This window comes from Mobula birostris, chromosome 6, assembly GCF_030028105.1.
Source record: "Mobula birostris isolate sMobBir1 chromosome 6, sMobBir1.hap1, whole genome shotgun sequence".
Classification (NCBI taxonomy): Eukaryota; Metazoa; Chordata; class Chondrichthyes; order Myliobatiformes; family Myliobatidae; genus Mobula; species Mobula birostris.
This window is the reverse complement of record NC_092375.1, coordinates 121,520,195-121,539,116: the sequence shown is the minus strand read 5'-3', so window position 1 is coordinate 121,539,116 and position 18,922 is coordinate 121,520,195. Positions and strand designations below refer to the sequence as shown.

General features: G+C 42.6%; 1 protein-coding gene across 4 annotated transcripts in view; it reads right to left on the bottom strand.

The window, feature by feature from the left end:
* Positions 1-15,151: 15,151 nt before the first annotated feature.
* ical1 (islet cell autoantigen 1-like) overlaps positions 15,152-18,922 on the bottom strand; it is a 128,820-nt gene continuing 125,049 nt past the window's right edge. For all 4 annotated transcript variants that reach the window (XM_072261198.1, XM_072261199.1, XM_072261200.1 and 1 more), the window contains exon 14: positions 15,152-17,857. In XM_072261198.1, the coding sequence (XP_072117299.1) occupies positions 17,742-17,857 (116 nt within the window). In that variant the 3' untranslated portion in view covers positions 15,152-17,741. The remainder of the gene's footprint in view (positions 17,858-18,922) is intronic.

Below are 18,922 nucleotides of genomic sequence, written 5' to 3'. Positions count from 1 at the left end.
ATCATTAGTAGAGAAATGTTTCAGATCCATCAATAAAGTTCATTCATTGGGCCAATTTGTTAATTCTGCTTCTCTCTGCCTGGATGCAGTCTAATCTACTAAATATTTCCAGCATTTTCTGTTTTTATTCCAGTTGAGGGGTCTTACTGCTGCAGAAATGTTTGATGATGTGGGGCGGAGCTACTATTTGGAGTCTGTTACAGAGCATTAACTTAGAGTAGTAGTTTAACTAATTGTATTTGAAAGTTAGGTTTCCATAGAAACTAAATATTTAATGACATTAATTAAAAGCTGCAAAATTGCTTACAACCAGGTTACTTAGAAATGAGCACTGTATTATTAGCAGTGGAATTAGAAATATACAAACTAAATGCACTCAACTGCCTGGATATTCTTCAAATGACAGGCTATTTGATTCATTGTGGAGATGCTGGCTCCCAGGAAAGTAATGCCATTAGTCTTTCTTCCCTCTCTTTATTTCTTTCCAATGTATCAAACAATTCCCTTTTGATTTTTCCCCCATTAACCTATGGATTAAGGGGTAATTTACAATAGCTAATTAACCTACTTACACACTTTGGGATGGAATGAAACTGGAACATTTGGTGAAAACCCACACACTCATGGAGAGAATGTAGAAGCTCTGAAAAACAGCAACTAAATTTCAACTGGATCCCTGGTGTTGTGATAGCAGCATTAACTGTGTTTGGTTGACCAGTATTGTATCCATTATAGATGATATAGCTCAACCACTGTCTAGAACAAAATGGGTTCTGTGCCCTATCCCCTCCCTTTAGTTACCTCTTTTTGTGTATTGAAGAAAACCTGGCATGTTGACACTGTATAATTCTTTGAGCTACTTCCTATTTCTCATCCTTCACTAAGGTAATGAAAGGGTCAGATCCAATTTCACAAACTGCTTTTTGTTCTTGTAACTAGTCTAGAAGTTACCAAACCTGAGCATACTGATCTACCAATCAGTTGCAAACCTCTACCAGCATTCCCCTGAATAGCAATAACCTTTGCATGACAATATCTGCCCTGGTTGTCCATATGATTATCTTTGATGCTCTATCCAAACAAATAAAATGATGTTTTGTCTGATCACTGTCTGATTCAGTTTTGTCCATATCCGTATTGTGACTAATCCTGTCATTATCTGAGCTCATAACCTGTTTGTTTCTGTCCTCCTCATGCCTTTCATTAGTAAAGTCTTCATCTCTACCAAGGGCTTATCATCTGTAAGGTTATCTCCAATGACCTTGCACTTCTCATTACTGCAGGACACAGTAGCCCTATCAGTGCACATCACCACAAGATTCAAACAATCTACTGCCCAACTACCATGACCGAAATTAGTTGTCTTCCTCTTATACGTAATCTATTTATTAGATTAGTGCCCAGCTCTTGGGTAATTAACATGATATTTTGATGTCCTTTTTATTAACTCCTCAATTCCAATAACCGCCTCAACTTTAACTATGAACACTGAAGACCCTATCCTTCCTTACATTCTTGCCTCTTACACTGATGCTTTTTTCATCATTTAAATCACATGGGTGGCTATGCCCCAAATCTTGATCTAATGCAAACTTGATCACAAATCTCTTGCCACAAAACCCACATCACATCTTGTATTCTGAGTCACTCTCATATGTCAAAACATCTGATTTAACATTCTGTTTGGCAACAGAGCAAGTGTTTACGTGGAATCTTCTCACCTTTCCACACTTCTCACAGCTTCTTTTGATCTCCCTGTCAGATTGGCAGTGCTTACTATATTTCTCAAAAGCATTGCATTGTGTAGAGCTTTGATTATACTTCACATTGTCATGACAATCCAAGCGTCGTCAGTCTCACTACAACATCCACGTGCCCCTTCCATTACCTTCACTCAATTTGCTGTTATTCTTGCCCTGACATCCATCTCCAACCTCACACGAATCATTATCAACTTTGTCTCCATTGTCATTGCTAACATCAACTATAAAACTATTGTTGGCACCATTCCTTTTAATCGATATCACTAAAGGATTTTAAGAAATTTAAATACCCAGTTGAGATTTTTTTTAATTAGTGGCAGGATGATACATATTAGAGTTTTGAAGTTAAAGCCATCTGTGCATTGGGTTTTAATCCCTCCAGACTAGATCCCATCTGAGCAAAAAGCAGCACAAGACCACATTCCCAACTCATCCTGCATGTCAGCTTCACTAGCAACAAAATAGGCAGCAGGCATTGGAGAGACCACTGCTCACTGTCATTCATTGACCACTTTATGAATTTGCATGTCAAGAATACCAATAGCATTACAAGTTTTATCATCTCATAATTTCTCTTCCAAACTGCCAGATGAATTGCATGCTCCACGGATATGTATACCACAGGTTTGTGAGCTCCTGGTCTAGCCAGTCCAGGTTTGTGCTCTTCTGTTTGCTTTCTCTGCCTTTCCATTCCAAGCTGCAGTATGACATCTTCCTTATCAAACTATAGCCACTTTTCTGAAGAAACTACATGTATTCTCCTATATGAATGCAGGAAATAACACTTTATTTGAAAGCTAAGCTTTTAAGAACTGTTTCAATTCCTGTGTTGCCTATTCAGTTGCATTGTGAATTGAGTACGTGAATACTTGTCCCGTCAGAAGTTGCTACCACTTAATACTGAAGTTGCTTATTTGCTTTATACATTAATGTTTCCGTTTTTAAAAATCCTTTCTAATCCACATTAGGCTGTTCAAAACAGGATGGAAGACCACCCTGCGGAAAGAAATTGATATCTCCTCTGTCGTTACCAAAACTATTCTGATTGAGTAGATATTAAACTTGTAGCAAGATATTTACAGTATCCTCTAATGATGACTGGACTGTTATAAACTAATAAAGAAAATTGATATATAAATGTTCCACAGAGAGTCATGTATCTCAAGTTTCATATCAGAATTTCTCTTCAGATAGTTACTGCTGCCCTATAAAGTTTGGTTTTGGAGGAAAGAGCCATTGGGAGAAGAAGGTTAAACCTTTCCAATTTTGATTCATTTTCTCGTGTGAAACAAGCTTTTGTAAAGGCTGGATAAATTAAGTCAATTCTCAGTGTTTAAGATGTCTTAAAATTGCTTTGGCTTTTATAGAAGTTTGGGCTAAGGAAAATGTTTGAATTGTTAGTATGTTTGGGGAAGTTATATAGTAATTGTAATGTCTATTTTCTAAACCTTTTTCTTGTGCCAAGCTCTATGTTCTGCATCTAGAAATGCTGTCTTGAATTTCATGGTAAACTATTGCAGCAAACTACTCAATACATTAAGCTAACATACTCGAGGCACACTGGATCTGTTGGCCTAACCATGGGTCTTTTTTTATAAACCCAGTACTATTTTCAAGATTATAGGGAAAAAATTGCATTGATATAATACTTTTTGCATCCTGAGGATTGGTATGCTTAGCCAATGAATTTAAATATTCTTGCATTTGTAATATTATTTGATGGGAACTGTGCATTTCTATTTCAAATTTATTCTGATACTCCATCCTTGAGGTCAACTGAAGTGATCCTAATAAATCAATTCTTTGATAACTCCAACATTTTGACAGGAAGAAATTAAACTGCCATTTGTACCATACTTTACTACTTATAAATGTTCCACTGTAAGTCTGAAAAGGAATATGATGCTCACTGGCAGAGAAATTAAGCCTTATTTGGCCCAAAGAGACAGGCAGGCAGCTGTTACTCCCAGAGTTCAGCCAGGAACTATATTGAATTTAATTTTAACACCGTTGGGATTTTCCTAACTTAATAACTACTTTGCAATTGGTTTGCTTATGAGACTGGCTACTGGCTTACAATTGTTCTTTTGGTCTTCTTGTAGTGTTTTCTTATCTAGCTCATTATTGATTTCTTGTTACTTGATCCCACAAAGAGTCTCCATTGTCTGTTTATCTTCTTTCTCAGCCCTTCTCCACATTTTCTCCTGCCTCCTCCGGGACAGCTGAAGTTGAAGATGAATGTATGGGAGGATTCTTTACATTAAGCTGCAGCACGGAGGTTTATGATTCATTTCTGCCTTCATTGGCAATGGCTGCTTGTGGGAAAATACACAGTCCAATCTCAGCTTTAGTTGGTGCAGGTAGCTGGTATTATTTAGGGGAGCCAGCAGCTGCCTTTGGTGGGCATAGATAATAGTAGGAGCTCTTTGTTCATGCCTTGTTCTAGTATGTGCCGTGCACTGAGATAGGAGTGGTCATGGCTGTGATGCCACTACTGCTGTTATGTCAGAGGTGCTGACCATAGCCTGTGTAAAAGATGATGTTTTAATGCTGGTAAGTAGGAAAATACAGAACTGCATCTCATAGTTTGCAAGGGGGATGGGACCCGGAGCGATAGAGCAGTGAAAGAAGTGCATGGAGTAAAGCCAGATCTAACATATAGAGAGGCTTTGAGGAAAGAGAAGCAGAATAAATGGTGTAAAGGTAGTAAGGTAGAAGGGCTGAAGTGTGTGTACCTCAATGCAAGAAGCATCAGGAGCAGAGGTGATGAACTGAGAGCTTGGATACATACATGGAATTATGATGTAGTGGCCATTACAGAGACTTGGCTGGCACCAGGGTAGGAATGGATTCTCAATATTCCTGGATTTCAGTGCTTTAAAAGGGATGGAGGGGAGGGGAGGAGGGGTGGCATTACTGGTCAGGGATACTATTACAGCTACAGAAAGGGTGGGTAATGTAGCAGGATCCTCTTTTGAGTCAGTATGGGTGGAAGTCAGGAACAGGTAGGGAGCAGTTACTCTGTTGGGGGTATTCTATAGGCCCCCTGGTAGCAGCAGAGATACAGAGGAGCAGATTTTGGAAAGGTGCAAAAATAACAGGGTTGTTATCATGGGTGACTTTAACTTCCCTAATATTGATTGGCACCTGATTAGTTCCAAGGGTTTAGATGGGGCAGAGTTTGTTAAGTGTGTCCAGGACGGATTCCTATCACAGTATGTAGACGGGCCGACTAGGGGGAATGCCATGCTAGATCTAGTATTAGGTAATGAACCGGGTCAGGTCACAGATCTCAGTGGGTGAGCATCTGGGGGACAGTGGCCACTGTTCCCTGGCCTTTGGCATTATCATGGAAAAGGATAGAATCAGAGAGGACAGGAAAATTTTTAATTGGGGAAGGGCAAATTATGAGGCTATAAGGCTAAAACTTGCGGGTGTGAATTGGGATGATGTTTTTGCAGGGAAATGTACTATGGACATGTGGTCGATGTTTAGAGATCTCTTGCAGGATTTTAGGGATAAATTTGTCCCGGTGAGGAAGATAAAGAGTGGTAGGGTGAAGGAACCATGGGTGGCAAGTGAGGTGGAAAATCTAGTCAGGTGGAAGAAGGCAGCATACATGAGGTTTAGGAAGTAAGGATCAGATGGGTCTATTGAGGAATATAGGGAAGCAAGAAAGGAGCTTAAGAAGGGGCTGAGAAGAGCAAGAAGGGGGCATGAGAAGGCCTTGACGAGTAGGGTAAAGGAAAACACCAAGGTGTTCTTCAATTATGTGAAGAAAAAAAGGATGACAGGAGTGACGGTAGGACCAATTAGAGATAAAGGTGGGAAGATGTGCCTGGAGGCTGTGGAAGTGAGCGAGGTCCTCAATGAATACTTCTCTTCGGTATTCACCAATGAGAGGGAACTTGATGACGGTGAGGACAATATGAGTGAGGTCGATGTTCTGGAGCATGTTGATATTAAGGGAGAGGAGATGTTGGAGTTGTTAAAATACATTAGGATGGATAAGTCCCCAGGACCTGACGGAATATTCGCCTGGCTGCTCCACGAGGCGCGGGAAGAGATTGCTGAGCCTCTGGCTAGGATCTTTATGTCCTCGTTGTCCACGGGAATGGTACCGGAGGATTGGAGGGAGACGAATGTTGTCCCCTTGTTCAAAAAAATGTAGTAGGTTTAGTCCGGGTAATTATAGACCAGTGAGCCTTACATCTGTGGTGGGAAAGTTGTAGGAAAAGATTCTTAGAGATAGGATCTATGGGCATTTAGAGAATCATGGTCTGATCAGGGACAGTCAACATGGCTTTGTGAAGGGCAGATCGTGTCTAACAAGCCTGATAAGAGTTCTTTCAGGAGGTGACCAGGCATATAGATGAGGGTAGTGCAGTGGATGTGATCTACATGGGTTTTAGTAATGCATTTGACAAGGTTCCACATGGTAGGCTTATTCAGAAAGTCAGAAGGCATGGGATCCAGGGAAGTTTGGCCAGCTGGATTCAGAATTGGCTTGCCTGCAGAAGGCAGAGGGTCGTGGTGAAGGGAGTACATTCAGATTGGAGGATTGTGACTAATGGTGTCCCACAAGGATCTGTTCTGGGACCTCTACTTTTTGTGATTTTTATTAACGACCTGGATGTTGGGGTAGAGGGGTGGGTTGGCAAGTTTGCAGATGACACAAAGGTTGGTGGTGTTGTAGTGTAGAGGATTGTCAAAGATTGCAGAGAGACATTGATAGGATGCAGAAGTGGCAGATGGAGTTCATCCCAGAGAGGTGTGAGGTGGTACACTTTGGAAGGACAAACTCCAAGGCAGAGTACAAAGTAAATGGCAGGATACTTGGTAGTGGGGAGGAGCAGAGGGATCTGGGGATACATGTCCACAGATCCCTGAAAGTTGCCTCACAGGTGGATAGGGTAGTTAAGAAAGCTTATGGGGTGTTAGCTTTTTAATTCGAGGGATGAAGCTTAAGAGTCGCGATGTAATGGTGCAGCTCTATAAAACTGGTTAGGCTACACTTGGAGTACTGTGTCCAGTTCTGGTTGCCTCACTATAGAAAGGATGTGGAAGCATTGGAAAGGGTACAGAGGATATTTACCAGGATGCTGCCTGGTTTAGAGAGTATGCATTATGATCAGAGATTAAGGGAGCTAGGGCTTTACTCTTTGGAGAGAAGGAGGATGAGAGGAGACATGATAGAGGTGTACAAGATAATAAGAGGAATAGTGGATAGCCAGCGCCTCTTCTCCAGGGCACCACTGCTCAATACAAGAGGACATGGCTTTAGACCATAAGACAAAGGAGCAGAAGTAGGCCATTTGGCCCATCGAGTCTGCTCCGCCATTTTATCATGAGCTGATCCATTTTATCCTATTTAGTCCCACTGCCCTGCCTTCTCACCATAACCTTTGATGCCCTGGCTACTCAGATACCTATCAATCTCTGCCTTAAAGACACCCAATGACTTGGCCTCCACTGCTGCCCGTGGCAACAAATTCCATAGATTCACCACCCCCTGACTAAAAAATTTTTTTCGCATTTCTGTCCTGAAAAGGCGCCCTTCAATCCTGAAGTCATGCCCTCTCGTACTAGACTCCTCCATCATGGGAAACAACTTTGCCACTCTGTCCATGCCTTTTAACATTCGAAATGTTTCTATGAGGTCTCCCCTCATTCTCCTAAACTCCAAGGAATACAGTCCAAGAGCGGACAAACGTTCCTCATATGTTAACCCTCTCATTCCCAGAATCATTCTAGTGAATCTTCTCTGTACCCTCTCCAACGTCAGCACATCCTTTCTTAAATAAGGAGACCAAAACTGCCCACAGTACTCCAAGTGAGGTTTCACCAGTGCCTTATAGAGCCTCAACATCACATCCCTGCTCCTATACTCTATTCCTCTAGAAATGAATGCCAACATTGCATTCGCCTTCTTCACCACCAACTCAAACTGGAGGTTAACCTTAAGGGAATCCTGTACGAGGACTCCCAAGTCCCGTTGCATCTCAGTACTTTGAATTCTTTCCCCATTTAAATAATAGTCTGCCCATTTATTTTTTCTGCCAAAGTGCATAACCGTACACTTTCCAACATTGTACTTCATTTGCCACTTCTCTGCCCATTTTTCCAATCTATCCAAGTCTCTCTGCAGACTCTCCGTTTCCTCAGCACTACCGGCCCCTCCACCTATCTTTGTATCGTCAGCAAACTTAGCCACAAAGCCCTCTATTCCATAATCCAAATCGTTGATGTACAATGTAAAAAGAAGTGGCCCCAACACTGATCCCTGTGGAACACCACTGGTAACCGGCAGCCAACCAGAATAGGATCCCTTTATTCCCACTCTCTGTTTCCTGCCAATCAGCCAACGCTCTATCCACGTATGTAACTTTCCTGTAATTCCATGGGCTCTTATCTTGTTAAGCAGCCTCATGTGTGGCACCTTGTCAAAGGCCTTCTGAAAATCCAAATATACAATATCCATTGCATCTCCCTTGTCTAGCCTACTGGTAATTTCCTCAAAAAATTGTAATAGGTTTGTCAGGCAGGATTTTCCTTTAAGGAATCCATGCTGAGTTCTGCCTATCTTGTCATATGCCTCCAGGTACTGTGTAACCTCATCCTTAACAATCGACTCCAACAACTTCCCAACCACCGACGTCAAGCTAACAGATCTAGAAATTTCCTTTTTGCTTCCTTGCCCCCTTCTTAAATAGCGGAGTGATATTTGCAATCTTCCAGTCTTCCGGAACCATGCCAGAATCTATCGACTTTTGAAAGATCATCGCTAATGCCTCCGCAATCTCCACAGCTACTTCCTTCAGAACATGAGGGTGCATTCCATCTGGCCTTGAGATCTCCTGCTAATTGGTTGGCACAGGTTTTCAGAGTCTTACCGGGTACTCCATTGGGACCTTCCACCTTGCGAGGGTTCACTCTCTTTAAAGACAACCTAACATCGGCCTCTGAGATGGACATCTCAAGGTCATCAGGTGCAGTAGGGATTTTCACAGCTGCCCCCTTTCAAAGCGGGCATGGAAGGCATTGCTTCTCTACCAGATGAACTCATCGCTGCCATTCACTTTGTAGGAAGTAATACCTTGCAGACCCTGCCAGAGTTGCCATGCATCCGATGTCACCTCCAACCTCGTTCACAAGTGTCTCTTTGCCCTTGAAATAGCCCTCCACAAATTGTACCTGGTTTCCTGGTACAGGCCTGGGTCGCCAGACTTGAATGCCACAGATCTAGCCTTCAGCAGATGACATACCTCCTGGTTCATCCACGGCTTTTGGTTTGGGGATGTACAGTAAGTCTCTGTGGGCACACACTCATCCACACAGGTTTAAATGAAGTCGGTAACAACTGCAGCATACTCATCCAGGTTCGAAGATGAATCCCTGAATACAGTCCAGTCCACCAATTCAAAGCAGTCCTGTAGGCACTCTTGAGCTTCCCTTGTCCAAACCTTCTCTGTCCTCACTGCTGGTGCTGCAGTTTTCTGTCTCTGCCTATACTCGGAGTAGAAGTACAGCTAGGTGATCAGACTTTCCGAAGTGAGAGGGTGGAATAGCACAGTAGGCATTCTTGGTGGTGTAGCAATGGTCCAATGTCTAGAGAGGTAATGAATTTAGTCTAGAAGAAAAATGAAGTATGTAAAGCTTTGGAAGTTAGGATCAAATGAAGCACATGACGAGTATAAAGAAGCACTAAAGAAGGGAATTGGGAAAGCCAGGAGGGGCCATGAAAGGTCCTTGGCAAATAGGTTTAAGGTGAATCCCAAGCCATACTATACCTACATCAAGAGCAGGAGGATAACTAGGGAGGGGTGGGACCACTCAAGGGCGGTGGCGGGGGGGGGGGGGACATCTTAGATGCGGAGATTGTGAGTCAGATGTCAGATACTTACTGAGTACTTTGCTTCAGTATTTACCAAGGTAAAGGATATGGAGGACCAGGAGATTAGTGCAGAGTATATAAATACGTTAAGGCATTTAGAGGTCAAGGTTGAAGAAGTGTTGGGCCTGTCGGAATTCGCCCCAGGTTATTGAAGGAGGCAAGAGAGGAGATTGCTGAGGTCTTGACCATTATCTTTGCGTACTTTCTAGCCACAGGCAAGGTCCCAGAGGACTGGCTTGTGGCTAATGTACCTCTTTTTAAGAAGGGAACAAGGGAAAATCCTGGGAACCGTAGACCAGTGAGTCTCATGTGATTTGTAAGAAAATTGGAGAAAATTCTTAGGGATAGGATATATGAGCATTTGGAAGTCCATGGTCTAATTAGGGAGAGCCAGCATAGGTTTGTGAGAAGCAGGTTGTGACTTACCAACTTGATTGAGTTTTTTGAGAAAGTGACGAGAGAGATTGATGAAGGTAGGGCAGTGGATGTTGTCTGCATGGATTTTATGGGAAGTTAATCCAGAAGATTACAATGTATGGGCTCCATGGTGAATTGGCTGTTTGGATTCAGAACTGGCTTGCACATAGAAGACGGAAGATAGTGATTAAAGGGACATATTGAACCAGAGGTCTGTAATTAGTGGAGTTCTGCAGGGATTAGTGCTAGAACTTCTGTTCTTTGTAATGTATATAAATGACCTGATGGAATTGTGGATAGTGAAGAAGACTGGCAAAGAATACAGCACGATATAGATCAGTTGCAGATATGGGCTGGGAAATGGCAGATGGAGTTTAACCAAGATAAATGTGAGATGTTGCACCTTGGTAGGGTAAATGCAAGGAGACAGTACACTGTTAAGGGCAAGATCCTTAACAGTGTTGCTGAGCAGAGAGACCTTGGGATCCAAGTTCGTAGTTCTTTGAAAGTGGCTACACAGGTTGACAAGGTGGTTAAGAAGGTTTATAGAATGTTTGCTTTTATTTGTCGAGGAATTAAGGTCAAAAGTCAGATTATGATGCAACTTTATAAAACTGGTTAGACCTCATCTGGAGTATTGGCTACAGTTCTGGTCACCCCACTATAAGAAAGATGTTGAGGCTTTGGAGGGGGTGCAGAAGAGGTTTACCAGGATGCTGCCTGGTTTAGAGGGAAAGTGCTATCAGGAGAGGCTGGATAAACTTAGTTTGTTTTCTCTAGTGGTGGAATCTGATAGAGGTCTACAAGATTGGGAGGCATAGTTAGAGTGGACAGAGTATCTGTTTCCCAAGGTTGACATACCTAATACCAGAGGGTGAGAGGGTTAGGGTCAAGGGGGATGCAAGGGGTAAATTTTTTTAATCGGAGAGATTTGGATGCCTGGGATGGTGGTAGAGGCTTTTAAGAGACTTTTGGATAGACACATGGATGTAAGGAAGATGGAGGGATATGTACATGGTGTAGGTAGGAGGTGTTAATATTTGGTAGTTTTTGATTTGCTCTTTTGCTGGCCTGTTCCTGTGCTATACTGCTCTATATTCTATTTGTCATGTTCTTGAGATTAATTTATTGATAATCTTCTGTTACCACAGAAGGAGAAATGGGGTGGGGGTTTAGGCTAACACCAGTTGTCTGGAAAATACTGACCCCACCACTGGAGAGCAGGCAGACCAGGGGCTATGAATGATGTTTGTTTGTATTTATTGGAGTTGGCCGTTCAAGCCATGCTGCCCAGTAATCCCTGATTTAGCTGCAGCCTAATCACAGGACGACTTACAATAACCAGTTAACCTACCAACAAGTACGCCTTTGGACTGTGGGAAGAAACTGGAGCACCCAGAGGAAATCCAGATTGTCATGAGAACTGACTCCTTACAGTGGGAATTGAACCTGAGTTGCTGACACTATAAAGCATTGTACTAACCACTCTGCTACTCAGCCATCCTGAATATGGAACAGATGTTATCACTAAGATCACTGTGGAATGCCTAACATGAATATTAGGAGTGAGACAAATGGTCCCTTGCATTAGTCCCACCATTTAACAAGATCATGATTAGTCTAAAGTTGGTTTTAATTCTATTTTCCTGCCTCAATACCATAACCTGTGATGGGAGTCCTTCATCAACTCTTCTATTGTATTTGCCTCCATTCCCACCTCTGGCAGCACATTCCAGGCACCCACCACCATAGGGGAAAAAAGAAACTTGCCTTGCACATCTCCTTTCTACTTACACCCTCCCCACCACTTCTGGATGTGTGCCCTCTAGTATTGGCCTCCTTAACCTCTCAAACCTCCAGGTAAGATCTGTTCCTCTGACGCCAAGGATTCTGCAGATGAGTTTCTCCAGATCTGTTTTTGTCATCTACTATGCACGGAAATAGTTCAGGAGACTCACTGCCTTCCTTTTGAGCACAACGGATGTGATTTCTTTCCTTGTTGGGGTGTTTACATTGCATGAATAAATTTTAAAAGCTAGTTTAATTTTTAATGCTTTCAAGGTTATGAATAAGATGGAGTTGAGCTGAAGAGCTGGGTTTGAACTGAATAAGGCAGCAACTGAGGGACTGACTAGCCAAATCCTGTTATTACTTCTGCTTTTAATTCCAAATTAGGAGGTCTTGTTGATAGTGAGGCAGATTACAATAAATTGTAGAGAATTCCTGATAAGTGTGCAGAAGAGATTTACAATGGTGCTACCTCGTCTAAAGGGTCTGAGTTATTAGAGAGAGGATGGGATTGGCCACGTGGATTTTTATTCCTTGGAGTATAGAATGAGTGGTAACCTCATAGAAGTTCATAAAATCATGAGGGGTATGGATAAGGTGGGCGGTCATCGTCTTTTCCCCAGGGCTGTGGAGGCCAATACTAGAGGGCACAAATACAAACAAGAGAAAATCCAACAACACACACACACACACACACACACACAATGCTGGAGGAACTCAGCGGGCCAGGCAGCATCTATGGGAAAAAGTACAGTCCACGTTTCGGGCCCAAATGGATGGCCGCTGGGAGGTCCCACTTCTTCTCGCGGACAGAGCATAGATGCTCGGAGAAGCGGTCTCCCAATCTACTTCGGGTCTCACCAATATACAAGAGACCACACTGGGAGTACCGAACACAGTATATGACCCCGAGACTCACAGGTGAGGTGTTGCCTCACCTGGAAGGACTGAAGTGTAGGGGCAGGTGAAGCACTTGTTCCACTTGCGAGGATAAATGCCAGGAGGGATATCATTGGGGAGGGACGAATGAATAAGGGAGACACGTAGGGAGCAATTCCTGTGGAAAGCAGAAAGTGGAGAGAGGGAAAGTTATTTGGTAGTGGGATCCAGTTGGAGGTGGCTGAAGTTTCGGAGAATTATGTGCTGGACATGCTGCTAGGTGAGGACAAGAGGAGCCCTATCCCTGATAGCATAGTGGGAGGATGGGGTAAGAGCAGATGTGCATGAAATGGAAGAGAGTTGCGGTTGAGGGCAGCATTGATGGTGGAGGAAGGGAAGCCTCTTCTTTTGAAAAAGGACACCTCCTTCCTTCTAGAATGAAAAACCTCATCCTGAGAGCAGATGTAGCGGAGGTGGAGGAATTGAGAGAAGGGGATGGAGTTTTTACAAGTAGCAGGATGGGACGAGGGATAGTCTGTGGTTTATAATAGACATCCATCAGTAAGCTGTCTCTGGAGATAGAGACAGTGAGATCAATAAAGGGAAGTGTTAGAAATGGACCAGGTGAATTTGAGGGCCGAGTGGAAGTTGGAGGCAAAGTGGATGAAATCGACGAGTTCAGCACCAGTGCAGTCGTCGATATAGCGTAGGAAAAGTGCAGGACGCTCACCGGTGTAGGTTTGCAACATAGACTGTTCCACGTAGACAACAAACAGACAGGCACAGCTAGGAGCCTTGCAAGTGCCCATTGCTACACCTTTTGTTTGAAGGAAGTAGGAGGACCCAAAGGAAAAATTATTTAGAGTGAGGACATTCTGCTAGGCGGAGGAGAATGGTGGTGGAGGGGAACTGGTTGGATCTGGTGTCCAGAAAGAAATGGAGTGCTTTGAGGCCTTCCTGGTGGGGGACAGAGGTCTATAGGGACTGGTCTTGCATAGTAAAAATAAGATGATAGGGGCCAGGGAACCTGAAATTCTGAAGTCTGCCAGAACAAGCGGGATCTCTCAGTGGCCACCCTTTTTAATTCCAATTCCCATTCTGATATGTCCATCCATAGCTTCTTCCACTGTGGTGATGAGGCCATGCTTGGGTTGGAGGAACAACTTGTATTCCGTTTGGGTAGCCTCCAACCTGATGACATGAACATTGATTTCTCAAACTTCCGGTTATGCCTCCAACTCCCCCCCCCCCCCACTTCACCATTTCTCACTCCCCTTCCCTCTCTCATGTTATCTCTTTGCCCACCAATCACCTCCCTCTAGTGCTTCTCCCCCTTTTCCCCTTCTTCCCTGGCCTTCTGTCTCTTTCAGCAATCCTCTTTCCAGCTCTTTACTTCATCGCTCCCCCTCCAAGTTTCACCCCTCGCCTGGCATTTCTCTCTCAGCTTTTTTTTCTCCAATCCTGCTGAAGGCTTTCGGCCCAAAACGTCCACTGTACTTTTTTCCTTAGATGCTGCCTGGACTGCTGAGTTCCTCCAGCATTTTGTGTGTGGGGCACTGATACAAGAAGGTAGAGATTTAAAAGAGACTTGAAAGGCAACTCCTTTCCACAGAAGGTAGTAAGTATCCGGAATGAGCTGCTAGAGGAAGTGGTTGACCTGGGTACAATTGCAACATTTAAGAGGCTTTTGGATAAGTTCATGGAGGACAGGGGTTTGGAGGGTTATGAGCTAAACATGGGCAACTGGGGCTAGCAAGGTGGATGCTCTGGTTGGCATGGACCAATTGGCCAAAGGGCCTGTGTCCTTGCTATATTTGCACATGACGCAGCCCTTCCCCTCATGTACCTACAGTACTCAAATGCTTCTTAAATGATACCATTGTACCTGCCTCACTCTTTCTGGCAAATCATTCCATATACTCACCACCTATGTGAAGTTGCCCTCAGTCCCCTTTTAAATCTTTCCCCTCATCCCAAATCTATGGCTCTAGATTTGGACTCCCCTATCTGTGCCTCATAATTTTAAACATTTCTACAAATCACTTCTTATTCTCCTACATTGCAAGTGTAGTTTACAGGGAGGCTATAAAGTGTTTGGAGAGGAACAAAATGGTGTATTGTAATGGAGATTGATGCGCTATTAGACCACACTGTTCTCATGGCTTAAAGGTGCACATCAAGTATTCCAGTACTTTGGGTATGATTTTGATTATTTTTTTAAGGTGCTGATTTCTAGCAGCAGATGGATCTTCATTGTTTAAAAAAAATTATGACTGAAGAACTGCCTTTCATGATATTGGATAACTGAGATAAAATGTCAATGTTACACTCTCCTGCTCGACTCTATAAGGTTACAAAGGTAAGTTCAAACAGATCAATAAAATCATTAGCCACATGTTGAGAAACTGGTTTTAATAGAAGAGGCAATTTCCAGATATCCATTCAGTACAAAGAGCTCAAATGCTACTTTTTAGAAAAAAAATGTTGAACCTACAGTCAGATCCCTTCAGTGAAATTACAATATATTTAGAAAATTTGGGAGTCTATAGTGGGAATTTCTAGTATTGGAGTTTTAATTGCCATTAGACTTAAATTTAACGTGCATTAGAAATGACAGATGATTACTTTTCTCCACTAATCTACTGAATTACTATTAGTGCATAATAGATGAAAAATAGCATGAGCATTTATTTGCCAGTTCTTACCAATCCTGTTAACTGTAGGCATTGTTGCATTGTTCAGGTAGCTGCTACTTACTGTGAGACGGGAAGGTACCATGGTATAGGTGGCAGGGGAGCCTTACAGTTGTACTGAGGACCATTTCCAATTCTAGGCTAATGGTGACATATAGGCGAAGGTAAAGAACTGCTGAGTGAGAAACAGCCTAGACACTCATGGAATAATGCACGTCAGTTTGCATTTACATCTGGGACTGGACATAGTAAAACATATTTGGAATGTGATGTGCAGGACTGCACAAGCCCTTTGTACATTTACCCAATGAAACAAGTAGGATCTGTAATATATTCATCTCTACAATTAGACATCTTTACGGTGATTAAGAAAGCTCTCTTGCTCAACTATATTTGCTAAGAGTTTGTTATGCAAAGCCGAACTGCTTTGTTAATTGAAGTACACTATATTCTTGCTAAAGAACAGTTTTTATATTAAAAAAAGAGCCCACGAAGAAACAAATCCTTAATGGATGCCAATAAGGAAATGAGGGCTTCTTTAGTATTGAGAGTTAAGGTGAGGTTTATTCAGGGATTATGTGTGTAATTCCTTGTAACTAGGTACTCTGATCTAGCTGAATCTCAATTTCTGTGATAGCAGCTTGAAGCAGATGTATTACATGCCACCAAAATTATGATGTGATTTATATGCACATGCTATTTAGGCTTTTACTTGAGGCATTTATGCAGAAAATGTCCTTTGTGTTCTATCAATTGTAGACAGGAAAGTTTTACTGGATGCAAACAAGATCAGATTGTGGTACTAAGCAAGTTGCAATCAAATGTACATCTTTATCCAGGCCCCAAGGCACATTTTCTGGAGAGAACTGTGCTCTCTCACCCAACCCTAAAACCTAATCAAGGACCAGGTAATCAGTCTAATCCAATAATGGTTATTGCAGGTTTTAACTTGCTGTTGCTGTATTCTGTGTATAAAGCCAGGATTTACCTTCAGTCTTTGATGAGCTAACAGGTTTCCTTTATAAGCACACGAGTGCAGTTCAATCCATGGAACAAAATTTTTGCCATTTAATAGTTGTAATGTAGCATGGGATTTAATAGTTTTAGCTTTTTTTTGGATAAATACAGTGCTGCTTTTTTGTATGATAAAAGGATTTTATCTTCATGTAAGTATATATTCCACAGAAGAGTTTACAGTACCAAATTAACCCAGTGACAGCTTCATGTGTCAATACTCAGCCATTGCTGATGATCCAACACATGCCAGAGCCTGGGACTGCCATACAGCAGCTCTGTACCTTTGCCTTTACAAGGTATCTTTGACAGTTCAGTCAGTGTTGAAGAACTTAATGTGTATTGCACATCCCAAATTTTTAACAGGAATGTCAGCCCTAGGTTAACAAACAGTTCACATGCCACTCTACCTCAGAGAAAGTTCTAATATTTATCTCCCACCTCCCAAAGCGGTGTACATGGTGACTGTTCCCACAGATGCATCTTGGATCTTACTTCTTCTGCAGTAGATCTGGGCTAGTTGTAAAGTCGCACCTAACCAGGCACAATATCAACACTGAGGTTAGTTGTGAGGAATAACTAACTGATCTCCAAAATTACAAGCAGAAAGTAACTAAAGTTAGGCCACCATTCCAACTGATGGGAGTTAGAGTAACTGCCTTGATGTAGCTACAGGGAGAAAATGTTGAAAGGCTGCTTGTATCCAGTGCCAAAGGGAATACCTTCTTGAGGCATTCAGGTATAACAATATAAATTGCAGTGTTTTAAAATTAGCAGTCCACATGTCAAAGGCAAATCTCAGAGAAAGCTCTTAATTGTACATCCAAAGAACAACCCCATATTCATTCTTTTAAAATGACCATTTTACTCAGAGAAATCCCATGTTATAAATATTTTACAGTAGTACTTTAATGCACAGTTTGAGAAGAATGCAGCTGATTTCCAAATGCTCCAACACACCCTGTAGAAGGGCCTGGACTGTTTGTGGGTCACTATACAAATGTAGCCCTCTCACACAGCCCAGGACCTGTAGTGTACCCAGTACCCTGAGGAACGGCCTGGGAAACATGAAAACGATCTGGGGTTGCAGCAGCACTGGCAATACGTGAAACTAAGCAGGAAATTAGCATCACCAGCACTGCATCCCAAGTGTTTAGCAGATTTATCATACCCTGACCCTCATTTTTTAATTTTACTTAACGGTCTTAGTGTTTTGGTAAACATAAATTAATTGCAGCAGTGAGACAATTGAATACAGTATAATGTAGCTCCTTCCTTTGTTCCCCTCCAGTTTCAAGCATTAAGCAGCTCTTCATCCGTTCGACCTATAGCATCAGGGTTAGAGAGAGGATCCAGATCTGCAAACAGGTTAAACCAGGCTGATTTGTCCTGCATGTTGCTCTTGGCAGCTGCGGGGAGAGAAAAGATTTGACTTATTAATACCAGTTTAGTTGAAGACGCAAACACGAGGAAATCTGCAGATGCTGGAATTTCAAGCAATACATACAAAAGTTGCTGGTGAACGCAACAGGCCAGGCAGCATCTCTAGGAAGAGGTACAGTCGATGTTTCGGGCCGAGAGAAGGGTCTCGGCCCAAAACGTCAACTGTACCTCTTCCTCCAGATGCTGCCTTAGTTGAAGACCCCTGGTTCCATAGACAGTGTCTGGTTGGACAGCCTCTGCACTACAAATCCAGCAAAAGCAGTACCAGACAATGCAGCAAATTCTACCCATGTGCTTAATACCCTCTGGGCACAGTACATGCAGGTTCTGAGCTCCCTAATCTTGCACTAGTGCTAAGTGAGATCTAGTATATCATTGCCATCAGGCTTTGGCATCTAAATCATTTGTCAGAGCAATCCTAACCATGTGTTCAAAGGACAGAGTTAACTGGTGTATTCCAGCACTTAGAAGTACTTTGTTCACTTCCAACCAAAGGTGCTAACTCATACCTCTCCATTCTAGGTGTGCTGATATACACCAGCCATCTCCTCCTCCAAGATGTGGTCTCTAACTCCAGATAATGTAAACACAGTTTTGGGAAGCCAGTTCACCATAACACAAGCATATATGTGCTAATCCCAGGGCTCACACAACAATGAAGATTTTGGTTCAGACTGATGTCCTTCACATTCCATCAGTAACTGACTCTGGAGACAAGTGATTTCAGATCACAACATGACCCTTTCTTCATCTGCACTCAGTGGCCTCTTTATTAGGTACACCTACTCATTAATGCAAATAACTAGTCAGCTAATCATGTGGCAACTTGAAGCACAGAAGCATGCAGACGTGGGCAAGAAGTTCACGTGTTCAGACCAAACATCAGAATGGGGAAGAAATGTGATCTAAGTGACTTTGATTGTGGAATGATTGTTGGTGTCAGATGGGGTGGTTCGAGTAACTGCTGATCTCCTGGGATTTTAACATGTAACAGTCTCTAGAATTCAGAGAGAATGATGTGAAACAATAAA